At 48.5% G+C, this 15,203-nt stretch overlaps 1 protein-coding gene across 1 annotated transcript; it reads right to left on the bottom strand.

The window, feature by feature from the left end:
• Positions 1-533: 533 nt before the first annotated feature.
• LOC131820118 (uncharacterized) lies at positions 534-13,703 on the bottom strand. The gene is made up of 4 exons (XM_059155679.1): positions 13,491-13,703; positions 9,494-9,559; positions 2,688-2,768; positions 534-965 (listed from the first exon to the last, which is right to left on the bottom strand). The coding sequence occupies exons 2-4, from the start codon at positions 9,548-9,550 to the stop codon at positions 534-536; spliced, it is 570 nt and encodes a 189-aa protein (XP_059011662.1). The 5' UTR covers positions 9,551-9,559; positions 13,491-13,703.
• Between the last annotated feature and the right edge of the window lie 1,500 nt (positions 13,704-15,203).

Raw genomic sequence — 15,203 nt, 5'->3', positions numbered from 1 at the left:
CCCAGGGCAGGAAGAAAAATGGGGGGGGGGGCACCAGATAGCAAATTCCTGTGGCTTCCCAATTTTGCCTGAAATTGGTTTTTTCTTTTCTTTTCCTTTTTTGAAAGATTTTATTTGAGAAGGGGGGTGTTGGGGGGGAGGGAGAGAGAATCCCAGGCGGACTCCCCAGTGGGCAGAGCCGACCTCAGACTCGACCCCACAACCCTGAGATCACCCCGGAGCCGAAATCAAGGGTCCGGTGCTCGACCCACTCGGCCACTCAGGCGCCCCCGAAATGGACTTTTTCATAAAAATCCTAGACAGTTCAGCAATGATTTAAGAGCCGCACTGGTTTATTTTTAGGGAACCGTGAGAGAAACTGCTCAGAGCCACAGAGCTCTGGCGACAGGACCTTCCTGGGGCTGCGAAAACTCTTTCCCGAGGAATTTCCTTCCTGGAGGGGCTGGTGACCGCGACCGCGACCGCTGCTCCCCGCGCCCAGACCGCGGCACAGACGGGCCGGGCCTCCCCGGAGCAGGGGCGCCGCCGTCCGCTCACGCGTCCCCTCTGGGCTCCGGGGCGGCGGGGGCGGCGGGGGAGCCGGTGCTGCGCGGGGCTCCGTCCGTGGGGGGACCCGGAGGACGCAGCACTCGGGGCGTCGGGGGAAGCCTGGCCGCCACGGTGCCGGGGTCCCCCGGGTGCCTGGGTACAGAGGCCCCTCGCTGTCTGTCGGGGAGCCCGGCCTGGGCGGGGGGTGCGGGGTCAGGGCCTCCCCGAGCTGCGCTCCCCGTCCAGGGCGGAGCGGGAGCGGCGGGGTCGCGTCGAGGCTCGCGGGGCGCGGGCGGCAGCTGGACACAGGCCACCGCGCCGGCCGCGGGCCTCACCGTATCCGTCGCGCCCCCGACACGGGACGGCCCCGGAGCTGGCGCGTCGGCCGTGTTCCCGGCGCCGGCATTCTCCGGATTCCCCTTCACGCGTTGGACTGGCTGCGGACGGAAGGACAGAGGCCGAGTCACAGGTGGCCCCGTGTCCAGGCGCAGAGCCGTGGCCTGAAAGATGAGGGGGGGTCGGGCACAGGGGACCCCTGCGGGAGATGAAGCGAAGGGGGGCCCTGAGGCTGGGGTGACGCATCCAGGCACTGGTTCGGCTTTTGCCTGATTCACCTGCGTTTTGAGGCCATCTGTCCTCTCCGATACAAACTGAGAGCTCGGGGCCCCGGGTCTGGGGATGGGTCCGAATCAGCGCGCCAGGCCCTGACCAAGGCTTGGAACCCCGCACTGTCCTGCTTAGAGCCCCGCACTGTCCGGATCGCCGCCTCCCACCCCCTGCGTGATTTCCACGCCAGCGATTTGACTCAATGGGTAGGACGGGCTAGATGTTTTCTACCCTTTCATTGTACTGTTTTTCTTTATGATCAGTGCGACACGCCGCTAGGACATTTTCTTTTCCTTTTTCTTTTTCTTTTTTTTTTTTTGAGAGAGAGAGAGAGAGTGCGCTCTCACGAGTGGGGGTGGGGGCTGCAGGGAGGGGGGAAGGGGGAGAGAGAGAGAGAATGAATCCCACCAGGCTCCACGCCCAGCAGGGAGCCGATACAAGGCTCCATCCCAAGACCCTGGGGCCATGACTCAGTTGAGCGCGCAGGTGCCTTGATACCAGGACAGTTCCCACCAAGAAATGTTTTAGACACAGCGGTGCTTCGTTACACAGACCCCAGGGCTCTTCAGTGTCCTTTCACTTGGCCTAAATGTTTGTACACAACCTCCTTCTCTCTGTTGACCTGTTTATTGTCACGCTCGCACGCCTGTTAGAACGAGTAAGTGCCGCGGTGCTGGGTGGTCTGTTGGTTAAGTGTCTGTCTTTGACTCAGGTCCTGATGTCAGGGCCCTGGGATTGAGCCCCATATCTGGCTCCCTGCTCAGCGAGGAGTCTGCTTCTCTCTCCCTCTCCAGGCCTCTCTCTTTCTCGTTCTCATTCTCTCTCAAATGAAAAAATTAAAAAATTTAATTAAAAGGATATGCGCCCCATGCAGATGTAAGTAAAAAATGTTTTTGAGCCCAAGGTCTGTTGGCTGAGGAAGCCAGTAGACGTTTCAGGCAGGAATTAGATCCTATAAACATCCTAGTCATTATGCCTAGATGACTAATTTTTGTTGGTGGTGGGTGCTATTTTAGTCTTAGGATTTCCTTTAGGATGGTATTAGATAGTGTTTCAACTTTATGTCTTTTATATTTAGCCTAATACCTAATTTTTCTAGTATGACAGATGTATTTTATAGGGGGGAAAAAGTGTTCTCACAGAATCCAAAACATTTCTGTTCAGGTTCCATACACAAGAAGTTTGAAGAATTCAGACACATTCAAGTTTTACGAGCCCCTCAAACATTACCACTGTGTTAAGTTTCTACATTTCAAATACACACTTCTCCTGCAAATGATCTAAAGCAAATGTTTTAAACCAGGAGCAATTTTGCCACGCAAGGGGATTTGGCAACATCTGGAGCCCTTGTCGGTTGTCACGTGTGGGGAGTAGAGGTGCTGCCTGGAGGGGCCAGCAATGCTACTAAACATCCTACAGGGCCCAGGACAGCGCGACACAGTGAATTACCCGGCCCCAAAGTCCATAGTGCCACTTTGACGAATCCTGATCCAAAGGAACTGAATTCCTTTTTTTTTTTTTTTTTGGAAAGGCAATACGCTGCATTGACTTACCAGCATCTGGAGGATGTAGTAGCTTTTCCTGGGTCCAGGACTGCTGTCGCTGCTCTCGTCTGACAGACCAAGCACCCCCTTCTAGAAAAGGAGAATGCAGTTGTCTTAGAACCTCCTTTTCCTTTCAGTCTGTGGCTTCCTTTCCAAATGGGTCCGTACTGCTCTACACTCGGAGAAGAGCTACTCAAAGTAATTGCTGTAAGTTAGTGGCTCTGCCCAGGTATACAATATCTTGGATAAAATGAGAACACCCCAGACAGACCTGGGGGCAAGTCAAGGGCCATCCCTCCTTCTCACCACAGCCGTGGGTCCGCACCCTTCTTGCTGTGTCTGCGCACCCCGCTCTGCGCCAGTGCCAACCTCAGCCTCCTTGCTCCAGCCCCCTCCCCTTCTGGGATGTCAGAGACAGTCCAAGGTGGTCTAGGAGCCCATGTGCATAACCCTAGACCACCCCCTCCCAGCACACGCGTGCACACACACAGCCAGGCCCCGAGGAGCAGCCAGCCAGGTTTTGACCTGATTTTTATCTTCTCCCCCCTCGACGGGCTTGTGTGTGTATATTGCCAAAAATTTCCTTTTTTGAACTCAATGGGATTTCCACTTAAATCTTCAAACTGGGGCCTTTTGTGACATTTTATAATATTGAAAATGTCTTCAGCCCCTTGGATGGATTTAAGTGGATAACGATGCTGAAAATATCTCATGAAAAAAACCAATAAAAAGCATGGCTCCGACTGTACCATTATTGAAGTCGGTGATTAAAACAATGTGCTCTCGTTTCTGATACAAACCCAAAAAGAAGGTACACAGGAAGCACAGATGTCCTTTGTTAGATAACTGGACTGCTATGAACTGAGTATTTGTGTCCCCCTAAGATTCGTATATTGAATCCCTCATCCCTAGTGTGATGGTACTTGGAAGTAACGCCTTTGGAACATACTTAGGTCATGAGGGCAGTGCCCTCGTGAACGCAGCTGATGCCCTTGTAAGAAGAGACACACAGGAGCCTGCTTCCTCTCTTTCTCTCTCTCTCTTTGCCATGTGAGGACCCAACAAGGAGCTGTTCCTCTGCAACTCATGAAGAGGTCCCTCACCAGGAACACACTGGCGGCACCTTGTTCTTGGACTTCCCCGCCTCCAGAACTATGAGAAATAAATCCTTGTTTGTTAAACCACCAGTACTATGGTATTTTGTTACAGCATTCAGAGCAGACTGACCCAAGGGCTCAGCAGGAAAAAGCACCAAGATCATCTAGCAATGACTATCCCGGTCAGATAAATGGGCAGTGGGGGCAGGTATGCTCATATTTGCCATTACGTCTAGATACAGAGAGGAGACACGTGCCTCTATCTCTGCCTGTCATCTGCTTGGAAAGAGGAAGAACTGTCTGTGGGGTTTTCTTCTTGATCATTCTTATATCCCCATACCATGGATCAACAAATATATGTTGAATAAATCACTTGTACAAATTCTAAATATCACACACGACCTTGTGTTTGATCACACCTGCCCCAGAATGGATGAGAGCCAGAGAATGATGTTGCAGAGCCCGGATGGTCAAGGTGGTGACCATGCAGACGGACTTACTAGGTCAGTAATTTGTTTGCATAAAGCAGCCTACAGCTTCCACTACTGAAATTTCTACCTTGACAAAAACAAATGATATATTAGAGACTCCTAGGGATGTCTGTAAGGAATAGGCACACAATGGAAACTGTGATGGTAGAGCCCAAACCTTTGCTCCGACCTTCCTCATCAGCAAAAGAGTGAATGCTATTCCTCCAGAGGCCTAGCAAGAAAGGTATTGCCTGGCTCAAAAATGTGCTGGATTCACACATTTCATCTTAAAAATTCATGTGAATTGTGTATTTATACCGCAGTAGATTTATTGTAATATTAACATGTTTTAAATTGTCAGTTAAATTTTTCTCAAACAAAAAAAAAAAATCTAGAAAACTGATAGACTTAGAAGATGACCCATGTTCATCTCGTGGGGTGGCCCACCCCTGGCCCCCCAGCAGGTCCTCTGAGGAAGCACATTATGATACACGAGAAGTGTGGGTGTAATGCCCGCAATGTGTTGGTCACTATAGCTGGTTGGATTGTGTTCCCTAAAACGACAGCCCAGTTCTAACCCTCAGTATCTGGGAATGTGATCTTATTGGGAAATAGGGTGGTCGCATATAAGTTGAGGATCTTCAGATGAGTTCATCTTGTATTTAATCCAATGAGAGGGTTTTCAGACACAGAGAAACAGGGGAGAAGGTTGTATGAAGAAGGAAGTGGAGACTGGAATTCTGTTGCCACAAACCAAGGACCCTACGAGCCACCAGGAGCTGGAAAGAAGCAAGAAAGCATTTTCCCCTAAAGCCTTAGGAGGGAGCATAGCCCCGCTGAAGGCTTCATTCCTCACCTCTGGCCTCCAGGAGAATGAATTTCTATTGCTTTAAGTCACTGACTTTGTGTGATTCGTTACAGCCGTCCTAGGAAAGTGATTCGCTCGGAAACTACAAAAATCACAATTCCAAAGATAATACCTCAATATTTGAACCCTGCTCCCGCCATAGAGTCGCAAGTTAGTTTTAACCACTGTTGTCGGGCAAAGTGGCAAAGCCACAGTTAGTTTTCAGTCTAGTGTCTGAACAGCCTGGAACTCCCCTCACAGATGCTTTCCAAGTAGATCTTTATCTTGAGAACATCAGAGGTGTGTTTGACCAGGTGCAGGCCATATAAGAATGAACAAATTTGGGTGAAGACCAAGAAAAATATTCTTACCTATAAAAATTGGATAATTTGTGCTTCGGAGTACTTTGGTCTGACTCCGTAATTGGCCTCAGCTGAGCACTTGACCTTGGCATTCACCTACTGTCTGTTGCCATTCTGTAGCAGTATCCAGTAGTTTGTTGAACAGTTGTGAAGATTGCCGGATGATATATTTTCATATATTTTGAAGTATTTTAAAATAACTTAAAGGAGTAGCTCATCTGGTATTGGCAAATGTGACTCGGAAAATTAGTTCAGCATATTTTTAGACCAGGCTAGTAGACAATTAGGTCACATCCATACATGTAATCAGAAGAGCAGGAAAATGGGACACTCTCTAGCAGTGTATGTTAGAAACTTTGAAAAGTGTCCCACAGGATGCTAGAAAAGGGGAAAACATTTCAAATATGGCTGATGAGAGAGAACTGATTGGAAAACAAAACCAAAATAAGCAGCCCATGGTGCTGGAGGAGATGTCAATGTTCTGACTTTACAAACAGCGAAAAGATAATGATCATGGCCTTGAATGGATTCAGAGACCGCTTTCCTCATGAATTTCCGTTAGGTGGTCAAGGTCGCTCAGTCAGGGTCGCTCAGTCAGGGTGTGAGAACAGATAAAGCTCCCCTCAAGTGGGAGAAGAATGCCAGGTGCCTGAAATTACCCCTGTTTCTGGAATCTCCCCAATTCAATCCTTTCTTTTTTAGCTTCACTCTCTTTCATGCATCCTCTCCTAGAATTCCTAAAAGGGTATTAAGTTGCTACCTTCTCTGTGGAGAGCAGGAAACAGAATTAAAAGTGGCTCCGACAAGCTGTGTCTTCTCAAATCACAATGTGTCTCTTCCCTCGGGACGCTTGTTTCAAAGCAGAGAAGAGTCATTACTTGGGTTACACTGTTCTTCAAGCAAAAACTGCAAATTGGCGGTGACAGCCTTTGAATGGGTTCTTGAGCCTGACGATTTAAATTTACCGTGTGAATCAATGAGAATTTAAGGAATTTGTTCTTGTGATGCACCACGTAGCTTTTAACGTGTTCGTTCTCAGAGCCCTCCCCAGCCCTCCAGCTATGGCTTTGGATTAGAACTGACATCACGCCCTACTGCAAGACCTGCCGAGCAAGAAGCGGGTTCAGTTTGTTATTGAAATTATAAAGAGAAGCAGCTACGAATGTGTTCTTGATTGTAGGAAAAGACATTCATCAAGGACATGGATACCATCGTCCCCTTTGTTTTGGCTAGGCTGTTCTTGAATGGCAAGTGTCTATGAAAATGTGTGGTGATTCCGCGTCCTGATAATGACATACGATTACAGTAGGTCCCCCCCACGCCCTCCCCCGTAGTCAGAGCTTGCTTCCCACAGTCCGGTTACCTGCGGTCAGCCGTGGCCGGGCAGCAGGTGATCACCCTTCTGACGAATGCCCAGAGCTCAGCAGTCAGCCCTACGTGACTCACCTCACCTCATCTCATCGTGTGGACGTTTTATCACCTCATGTCATCACCAGAAGCAAGGAGAATCATGTGCAGTGAGATGTTTTGAGAGAGACAGAGAGGCCACATTCACATCCCTTTCAGTCCAATCAGTTGTTGCGGTTGTCTCTTTTATTGGGACCCTAGATGGAGGGTTCTGCGCTGTTTGCAGATTCAGACATCCACGGGGGGTCTTGGAACGTGTCCGCCCCCCAGACAAGGGGAGGACGACTGTAGTGTTAAAAAATAGGTTATTTAACTTTTAACCAGTACAAAGTTATGAAGTAAAATCATGCAGTGACACCTGTGACATGACTGCTGACATAGGACACTGTGGGAGGCTCTTTGGGAGAGAGACTGTAATGAGATGCATCAGAAGTTAATTTAAATCCCGATTTTGTTTCTTGTTTTCTAAAGAAACACGCCAATCTGGGAGGTAACAAATGCACAGGAAAAGGTCTGGATGGAAGCGCCCCACCGTACGGTGGTATGATGGGTGGTTTTTATGTCCTTTGTTCTTTTTTATTTCTGACTTTTCTACTGTGAGCATGTAGAACATTTATAAGCAGGAAAAATTAATTTGGAAAGATTTTAACTTGAAACCCTCTCCAACTTCCTCTCCTTTAGTAGGTCAGGAAACATGCACACGTACACAGATCTAGATCACGCATACTTATATATGTAGTTAAATTGTTTAATAAAGCATCTATAGAATCTGAAAGAAATTAAAGTTAGTTCCTCCATAAATCGATTTTAAGGGAAAAAAATGAATTAAAATACTGATATGCGGGGAAGGGGAAAGATATACAGGGAAAGTAAGTCCCCTCTTGCCTCTTCTCCTAGGCCTCTAAACACACACACACTCACACACACACACACACACACACACACACACACACACGTACTGCTATACATTTCAAACCATTCAGTGTCCTTACTCGTCAGTCCGGACACAGTCCTTATTAACATTTTGCTACAGATCACTTCCATCTGCTTCTGTATCTGTGCTCGAGAACATAGCGTGTGTGTGTGTTTCCACGCACATGAGATCCCACGGTAGATACTGCTTTTCCACTGTTCTCATCTGGCAATACATCGCAGACTGCTGTCCTGGCAGTATCTAGTGCAGGAAACCACTGTACACTTGAACCAAACTGTATTAAGATTTCCCATTGGTGCATATTTGGATTGTTTTTTGCCATTATAAATAATTCTGTAGTGAATATCATGAACATTATTTTAAAAATAGAAAAACAAAGAATATTAATTTGTTGTATCTTTTTCAGGTAGGAAGAGTAGTGACCTAGTCTTGGTAATTGCTAAGGCAGGCCAGTGTTCTTCTGGTTTTATCTTGATAGAAAAGTCCATATAGAGGCGTCTGGGTGGCTCAGTGGGTTAAAGCCTCTGCCTTTGGCTCAGGTCGTGATCCCAGGGTCCTGGGATCGAGCCCCAAATCGAGCTTTCTGCTCAGCAGGGGGCCTGCTTCCCCCCCTCTCTCTGCCTGCCTCTCTGCCTACTTGTGATCTGTCAAATAAATAAATAAAATCTTTAAAAAAAAAAAAAAAAGAAGAAAGAAAGAAAAACTAATATTGTCCTAGGTGGAAAGTATTGTAGAGACCTTCTTGAGCAGAAGGGCCTTCCCCCTTATCTAATTTAGAGTCCCTCTCTCTCCCCACCTTAAGAGGAAGTAAGTCCAACATTTCTGAAAATTCACTAATTCCTAAGTTGTTTCAGCACCCTCATTTTACCAAAAATGAATGTAGATCCTTTCTTGAAAGAGGGAGCGGATATTGTCAGAGCAAAGTGAAGAAACCTCTTTAGAACCTCGAAACGTAAGGAAGAGAGTTTTATTCATGCCTGAGAAACACGGCCTTCTCGGGGAAGAAAATGTTCCACAGTTTACCGGGTCATATACTTTGTTCACAGCTTGTAAAAGCTCAAGAGATTACATTCGCATATAGGCAGGAATCCCGAGTTTTATCATAAAAGGAATGTGAGAGCAGGAGCACTGACCAAGCTCTAGAGGACGAGATGCTCTCCTGTAGGCTACTCATTCGCAAAGCAGGTGCATGGCGCGTGCGGGACGGGCCGGCTGTCCGGCTGTCCGGCTGTCCGGTGTCCGTGTCGGTGTCGGTGTCGGTGTGCACAAGGATTACAGTCACGTCGTCTTAGGAATCTAAAATGGTTGCCCTTGGCTCCCCGCTCAGCAGAGAATCCATCTCCCTCTCCCTCTGCAGCCCCCTGCTGCTCGTGCTCTCTCTCTCGCTTGCTCGCTCTCTCAAATACATAAATAAAATAAAATAAAATAAAATAAAATTAAATTAAATTAAATTAAAAGTGGAGTAAAATAAAATGGCTTCCCTTGCCTATCAGAAGTTTGGAGAGTCTTTTTCTCTCATCAGTGTAAAAGGGCGTAAGAAGGCGGGGTCGGGGGGGACAAGTGACACGGTTAACCTTGGCTCTAGAGTATCCGAATCTGGATGCCACAAAGACCAAGTGGTGCGGGCCTCAGGGTTCCTGCTGGTAAATCTCGAAGCCCGGCAAGGGCAGAATTGGGAAAACCCCGGTGGTTACTCACCGCCAGAAGTGCGAGAGCTCCGTGGAGAAAGACCAGAAGACGCACACACTGGGACATGCTGAGGTGCTGAAAGCATGAGAGAAATTTTTATTCCTGCAGATAAACATGGGCATGTACATGCATCGATGCTGTCTCGTCCGTCTTTATTGAGCACCGACTGTGTACCGTGCAAGCAGTAGAGCCCTGGCTGAGTCTGAAGCCCTGACATTGACCCTTGCTCGCTGTGCGACTCAGGCACGTGCTCTAGCCTCTTCGTACCTCATCGTCCTCACCTATAAAGTGAGGGTAACGTTGAGAGCTATTCTGTGAGTGGTTAGGACATTTGAATGAGGTCATTAAAATAGTGCGTAGGACACAAAGGCACCTCCGGTCTAGCTGTTACTGTTGCTGCCACGCTCTGAGCCGGGCACCGGGCCCATACAGGGAAGGCCTGGCGTCAGGAACTCGTAGTCTGTTGGAGAGATGAAGTCCGAGGAAGGCGTTTCTGCCCGCACTGCTTGCTGCCTTACTCCTTGCTCACAGCGGCTGCTCATTAAATGTTTGCGGAGAGAATCCACAAACTGCCTACAGCCGGCAAGCACACCGTCCTGAACAGACCCTTGCGCAATTGTCTAGGTGGGAAGACAATTTTTTTTACCAAAAAAAAAAAAAAAAAAAAAATTGCTCCCCCCCAAAAAGCCAAAAAAATTTGCTTTATACAAAAGCAAAACCATGAGAAGGGAAAAAGTGAGAGACAAAGAGAGATGCTAAGAAAAGGCAGCAGTTGGGGGGTTGGTGGGCAGTAGTGGGGAGCGGGTAGGTCCAGCGGAGGCAGAGGAAGCCAAGTGCTGTGCACCGGGGAGTGGGTAGAACAGAGCGGACAGGTGGAGGTACCAGTGCTTCTTGCCCCAGTGCTGGAAGCTCCTGTTTCCAGGTCATTTGCTGCCAACTTTGAGGCCACTGGTAAATGTCGTCTTAGCTAAAGTGGGTGCTTGTTGTGAGTCCAGGGCTTAGCTTGCCTTCCACCTAATCGAATGTCTGTTTGGGGGCACTTGGTTGGTTAAGCCTCTGCCTTTAGTCAGGTCATATGATCTCAGGGTCCCGGGAAGGAGCCCCGCGTTGGGCTCCCTGCTCGGTGGGGAGTCTGCTGCTCCCTCTCCCTCTGCTCCTTCCACCTGCTTGTGCGCTCTCTCTCAAATAAATAAATAAAATATAAGAAAAAAAAAATCAAGTGTCTAGTGGCCCCGACTTCCCCAGGGAACAATAGCCAATAATAAAAATAACCCCCGCTGTGTCTCACACTTGCCAACTCCTTTAACTGCATTGGTTCGCGCCTCATAGCAGCGCCCTGATGGAGGGAGTATTTCTACTCCTATTTGGCAGGTGGGGACACTGAGACACAGTGCAGCTGAATAATTTGCCCCAAGTCCTTGCTATGAAATGACCATCACTGTTCCAGCCCAAGTTCTTAGGCTGCTGTGGACTGTATTCTGCTCCCCCCAATTCATCTGCCTGCAGGTGCTAATATCGGGAGACGGACCTCCGGGAGAGAATGAAGTCGGGATGAGGTGGTGTGGGCGGGTCCTCGCGGTCAGATGAGCCTTATCAGAGGAGACTGGAGAGACCGCCTGCTCTCGCTCCCACTCTCTCCCTCTGCCGTGGGCAGATACAGCATGAAGGCGGCCGCCTGCAACCCGGGAGGAGCTCCCCCAGCACCCAACCGTGGTGGCACCAGCCTTCAGACCCGCGAGACAGGGACGACTGCTGTTGAATCCAGCCAGCTCCTGGCACTGTGCTGGAGGAGCCAGGCTGTGACACGGGCCGCCAGGTTGCTCCTCGGGCCCCTTGGTTCTGTGTGTGGCGCAGTCCCAGGGGTTGGGGCAGCTCTGCCCCTGCGAGCCGATGTTCTGTCATGAACTATGACAACGACTACTTTGGTTTTCGTTTTCCGATGAGGCCTGGTGTCGTCCTCCGCCACCCTCCTGACCAGCACTGCCCCTGGGGGGCCACTCCCCACTCACCACTCAGTCACCTGAATTGAGGAGAGGCAGCTGGACAGACTCTCTGGAGACAGATGAAGCTACCACTCTGTTGTACTGGCTGAGCGATATGGACCCCCAAAGGTGACCCCTCCACCCCTCCCAAGGATATTGTCTGACATTCCGCCTTCATAGAACCATTCCTTTGCATTAACACTGCTTCTCCTATCAATTCAATTCCATAAACATTGACTGAGCGCTGTGCAAGGCGGCAGGACATAGACATGAAAGATAGCATCTTTGATACTGAAGGCTTAGCGGGTCTGCCAGTTCCTCGGGTCCCTTCTGAGTCAGGAAAACCAACCTTGCTGGTACGAGCACGTTGCAAGGGACCTGCTCAGTAAGAATGGTCTGTCTCGGGGACAAGGAAGCCCCCACATTGGGTCGGGGACAATGAGAATTGAAACCAGTCTCGCCTGGAGAGAGAATAGAGGTAAATACATTCCCAGGGTCCCTACATCTAAAGAACGACCAGAAATCTAGAGATTTCTCCCAAAAACCTTCCAGAAGTCTAGAGAACCATCTCAGGAAAGTTAGGCCAAGTGAGGAGCTATGTCATGATAATAAATTTTTTAAAAAAGAGTAAATAATAACAAATGAAATAATAACAAAACAAACCCTTACTAAACTCTCATTACAAATGAGGCAGTCTCGTTGGCTCTTTGTAAACATGCTACAAAATGGGTTTTAAGAACCATTAAACGGTAAACTTTTAAATAAGTAACTGGCATGTGTTTAAATTACCTGTTCTGTTAATAGTTTGTTTTTATTAAAAGATTTTATTTGTTCGTTTGAAAGAAAGAGACAGAGAGAGCACAGGCAGGGGAGAGACAGGGAGAGAGGGAGAAGCAGGCTCCCTGCTAACTGGGAGCCCGATGCAGGGCTTGATCCCAGGCCCCAGGGATCATGCATGAGCTGAAGGCAGCAGCTTAACCATTTAAACCACCCGGCCTTCCTCCGATAGTTTTTTAAAAAAGCTTGGCTGGAACAACTTTAGACAAGCTACAGTAGGGCGCCTGGATGGCTCCGTTGGTTGAGACTCGGCCTTCGGCTCAGGTCATGGTCCCTGAGAGTCTGGACGGAGCCCCCAGTGCGGTCCCGGGCCGCCTGCTCCGCGCGGAGTCGCCGCGTCCCCCGACCCTCCCTGTCTCGGGCTCGCTCGCTCTCTTCCATGCTCACTCTCAAATACAGAAATGAGTAAAATCTTAAAAAAACAAACAATGAAAAGAAAAGCTACCTTAAACAACCTGAGCACAATGTCCTTTTTGGCTCCTAAATGGTCAGACCGGTCTGCAGGTGTGGGACTGGTCTGTTTTCTTCTGCTGTTAAACGGAGCGCTCCTGCAGCGTCCGGCAGAGGCAGAAACGCACCGTAGGGCTACTGCCTCGTCATTCTGAGCTGGACGCAGCAAGACATGTAAGGAAAAGTCTTTCTTAGCCACACACTTTGCTGCTTCTGGGTCTGCCTTTTCCCTCCAGCAAAATGGCAACGGCAGAGCAGGAGGGAGAAAGAACTGGAAGCCCAGGAGGCCTCGTCAACAGAGCAGCTCACCTCAGGTCCCTGACTGTTTGTTTGTTTGTTTGTTTGTTTCCACCACACGTGTAATCCACGAAACCCTTTGAGCCCGTACCACATATCCATACTGTAAACGAAATTTATAACTTAATCGTTTATCAGTTTTAGGCATGTTCCATGACATATACACTATGTACCTTATAGAGCTCACTAAAAAACAAGTTTTGAAGTAAGGGATTTAAAATACACAAATTCCAAAAGTCTTTTCCTGCTCTGCTGGGTCTGGCTGCCCACTCTCAGACACAAACACGCTGCTCTTACTCTAGCGACCACCGCATCTGCTACGTCCCCCAGAATCCCCCAGAATCGCTCCAGGTCCGCGTGAGGCCTGAGCGTTCACTACATCCAGAAAAAGTCCACGGATTAGAGGACAGACACTTCCCTCCAGACCCCTCGAGACTTACCTGCTGCCACTGGAGTGTTCTAAGACAAGCCTAAGATTCTGTCAGAAAGCAACCCCTACAAGGCGTTCCCTTGACCCCCTGGAACACTCCTGGCAAAGAATTCTGTGGTTTTGTGTGTTTTCTGTGTAAGAGACTTTACAGCACATGATGTCAGGGCGCCACAGTCTGTTTTCCGGATTTGTTTTGAGAGAATTGCTTACCCCTGGCTTTGCAGCCAACCACACTGCCCCTCTTGGCACATAATTATATAGAAGCTCCCAGAGCTGGCTGGGGCCAGGTCTATGGTGCGCAGATCAGTGAATTCCTAACCACCAGTGAACCCCTACGACAAACAAAGCCAGCTCTGTAGACAGGTTAGCATTTGAAATCTTGTACATGTCAGTTTTATTTTTTTTCAATCTACTGGTTAAAAACTTACAATTGTTGTCAGAGAAAAATAAAAGGCAGATATCAAATTCTAACTAAACAAACTTCATTCAGTTCTATCACATCTTCTGTGCTGGCTTTTATCTCAGACATTATTTTGTTATTCAGAGATCTAAAATCTGCTCAGTCTTCGTTATAAAAATTCCTCCAGCTCAGGACATAAACAATACTTGCTTCTCCTGTCCTACGTTGCTTCGAACAAATGCCAGGAAAACACAAAATGTTATGTTTGGTGGAGACATAGAAATGCACCAGAACGTGGGGTGCCTGGGTGGCTCATTCAGTTAAGCCTCTGCCTTCAGTTCAGGTCATGATCCCCAGGATCCTGGGGTTGAGTCCCGTATTACACCCCGCATCTTCAGGATCCCCACTTGGTGGGGAGTCTGTTTCTTCCTTTCTCTCTCCCTATGTGCACACTCTCTCTCTCTCTCTCAAATAAGTAAGTAGATTTTTTTTAAAAAATGTACCAGAACATATAAATCCTGCCAAGGAAGTTCATAGAACAGAATTTTCTAGAGTGCAAACTTGTATCTTGCACAAGTACATATGAGAAGTACTTTGACTGCTAGCAGAGGAAGCCGAGGAAGCTTATGCCCAGTCTTACTTTAGCAGACTTTCCAGCACATTCTAACACACCGTCAAGCTGCAACAGGCAGCTTCAGTCAGGGGGTCCCACACCAGCTGCTCCTGACCCTGGACCCACACCCACGGTGGGAGACCATCTTCACCCAGAGCTGCTCATGGGGTCTGCTAGCTAAGCCAGCCTCTGCGGCGACCAGAAGAGCACACAGCCGGCTTCCGAGAGCCATGCAGAGCAACAGCGCTCAAATCTGGATGCACGTGAGAACCTCTGGGCACTTTTAAAATACTGATGTCCTGGTTCCTTCCCCAACCCCAATTTTCCATTCAGTCGGTCTGGGATAAGATTTGGAGTGATTTTTAAAGGTTTCTAGATGACTTGAAGGTGGAGTCAGGGCTGGGAAGTGCTGGGGAGGCTTTTCCTTCCTTGAATCAGCCTTCAAGGTGGATGTGACTGTAGCCTTCATTAACCAGGTAAATCTTTGCTTTACTGAGTACTTAATTTGCCTCAGTACTTTGATCATGAGACTATAATGCATAGCCTTTCAGGTACCTGCTATACATTCAACTATGCCTTGTTGTGTTTAACCCCACCCTCCCACGTAGAGCAAATACCGCCTCTCGAAGCCACGAAATCCCATGAGGACGGAGGTGTGGGATGTCTTGCTGCTTCTGTTTCCCTAGGGACGAGGACCAAGTAGATATTAA

Source organism: Mustela lutreola, chromosome 1, assembly GCF_030435805.1.
Source record: "Mustela lutreola isolate mMusLut2 chromosome 1, mMusLut2.pri, whole genome shotgun sequence".
Lineage (NCBI taxonomy): Eukaryota > Metazoa > Chordata > Mammalia > Carnivora > Mustelidae > Mustela > Mustela lutreola.
This window is presented reverse-complemented; position numbering and strand designations above follow the sequence as displayed.

Excerpts from the sequence above, each read along its gene's own strand:
- LOC131820118 (XM_059155679.1), bottom strand. The coding sequence starts at position 9,550 with ATGTCCCAGTGTGTGCGTCTTCTGGTCTTTCTCCACGGAGCTCTCGCA. Across the intron at positions 2,769-9,493 it reads GAGCTCTCGCACTTCTGGCG|AAGGGGGTGCTTGGTCTGTC; the intron begins GTGAGTAACCAC and ends CTCCTTTTCTAG. Across the intron at positions 966-2,687 it reads ACTACATCCTCCAGATGCTG|CCAGTCCAACGCGTGAAGGG; the intron begins GTAAGTCAATGC and ends TTCCGTCCGCAG.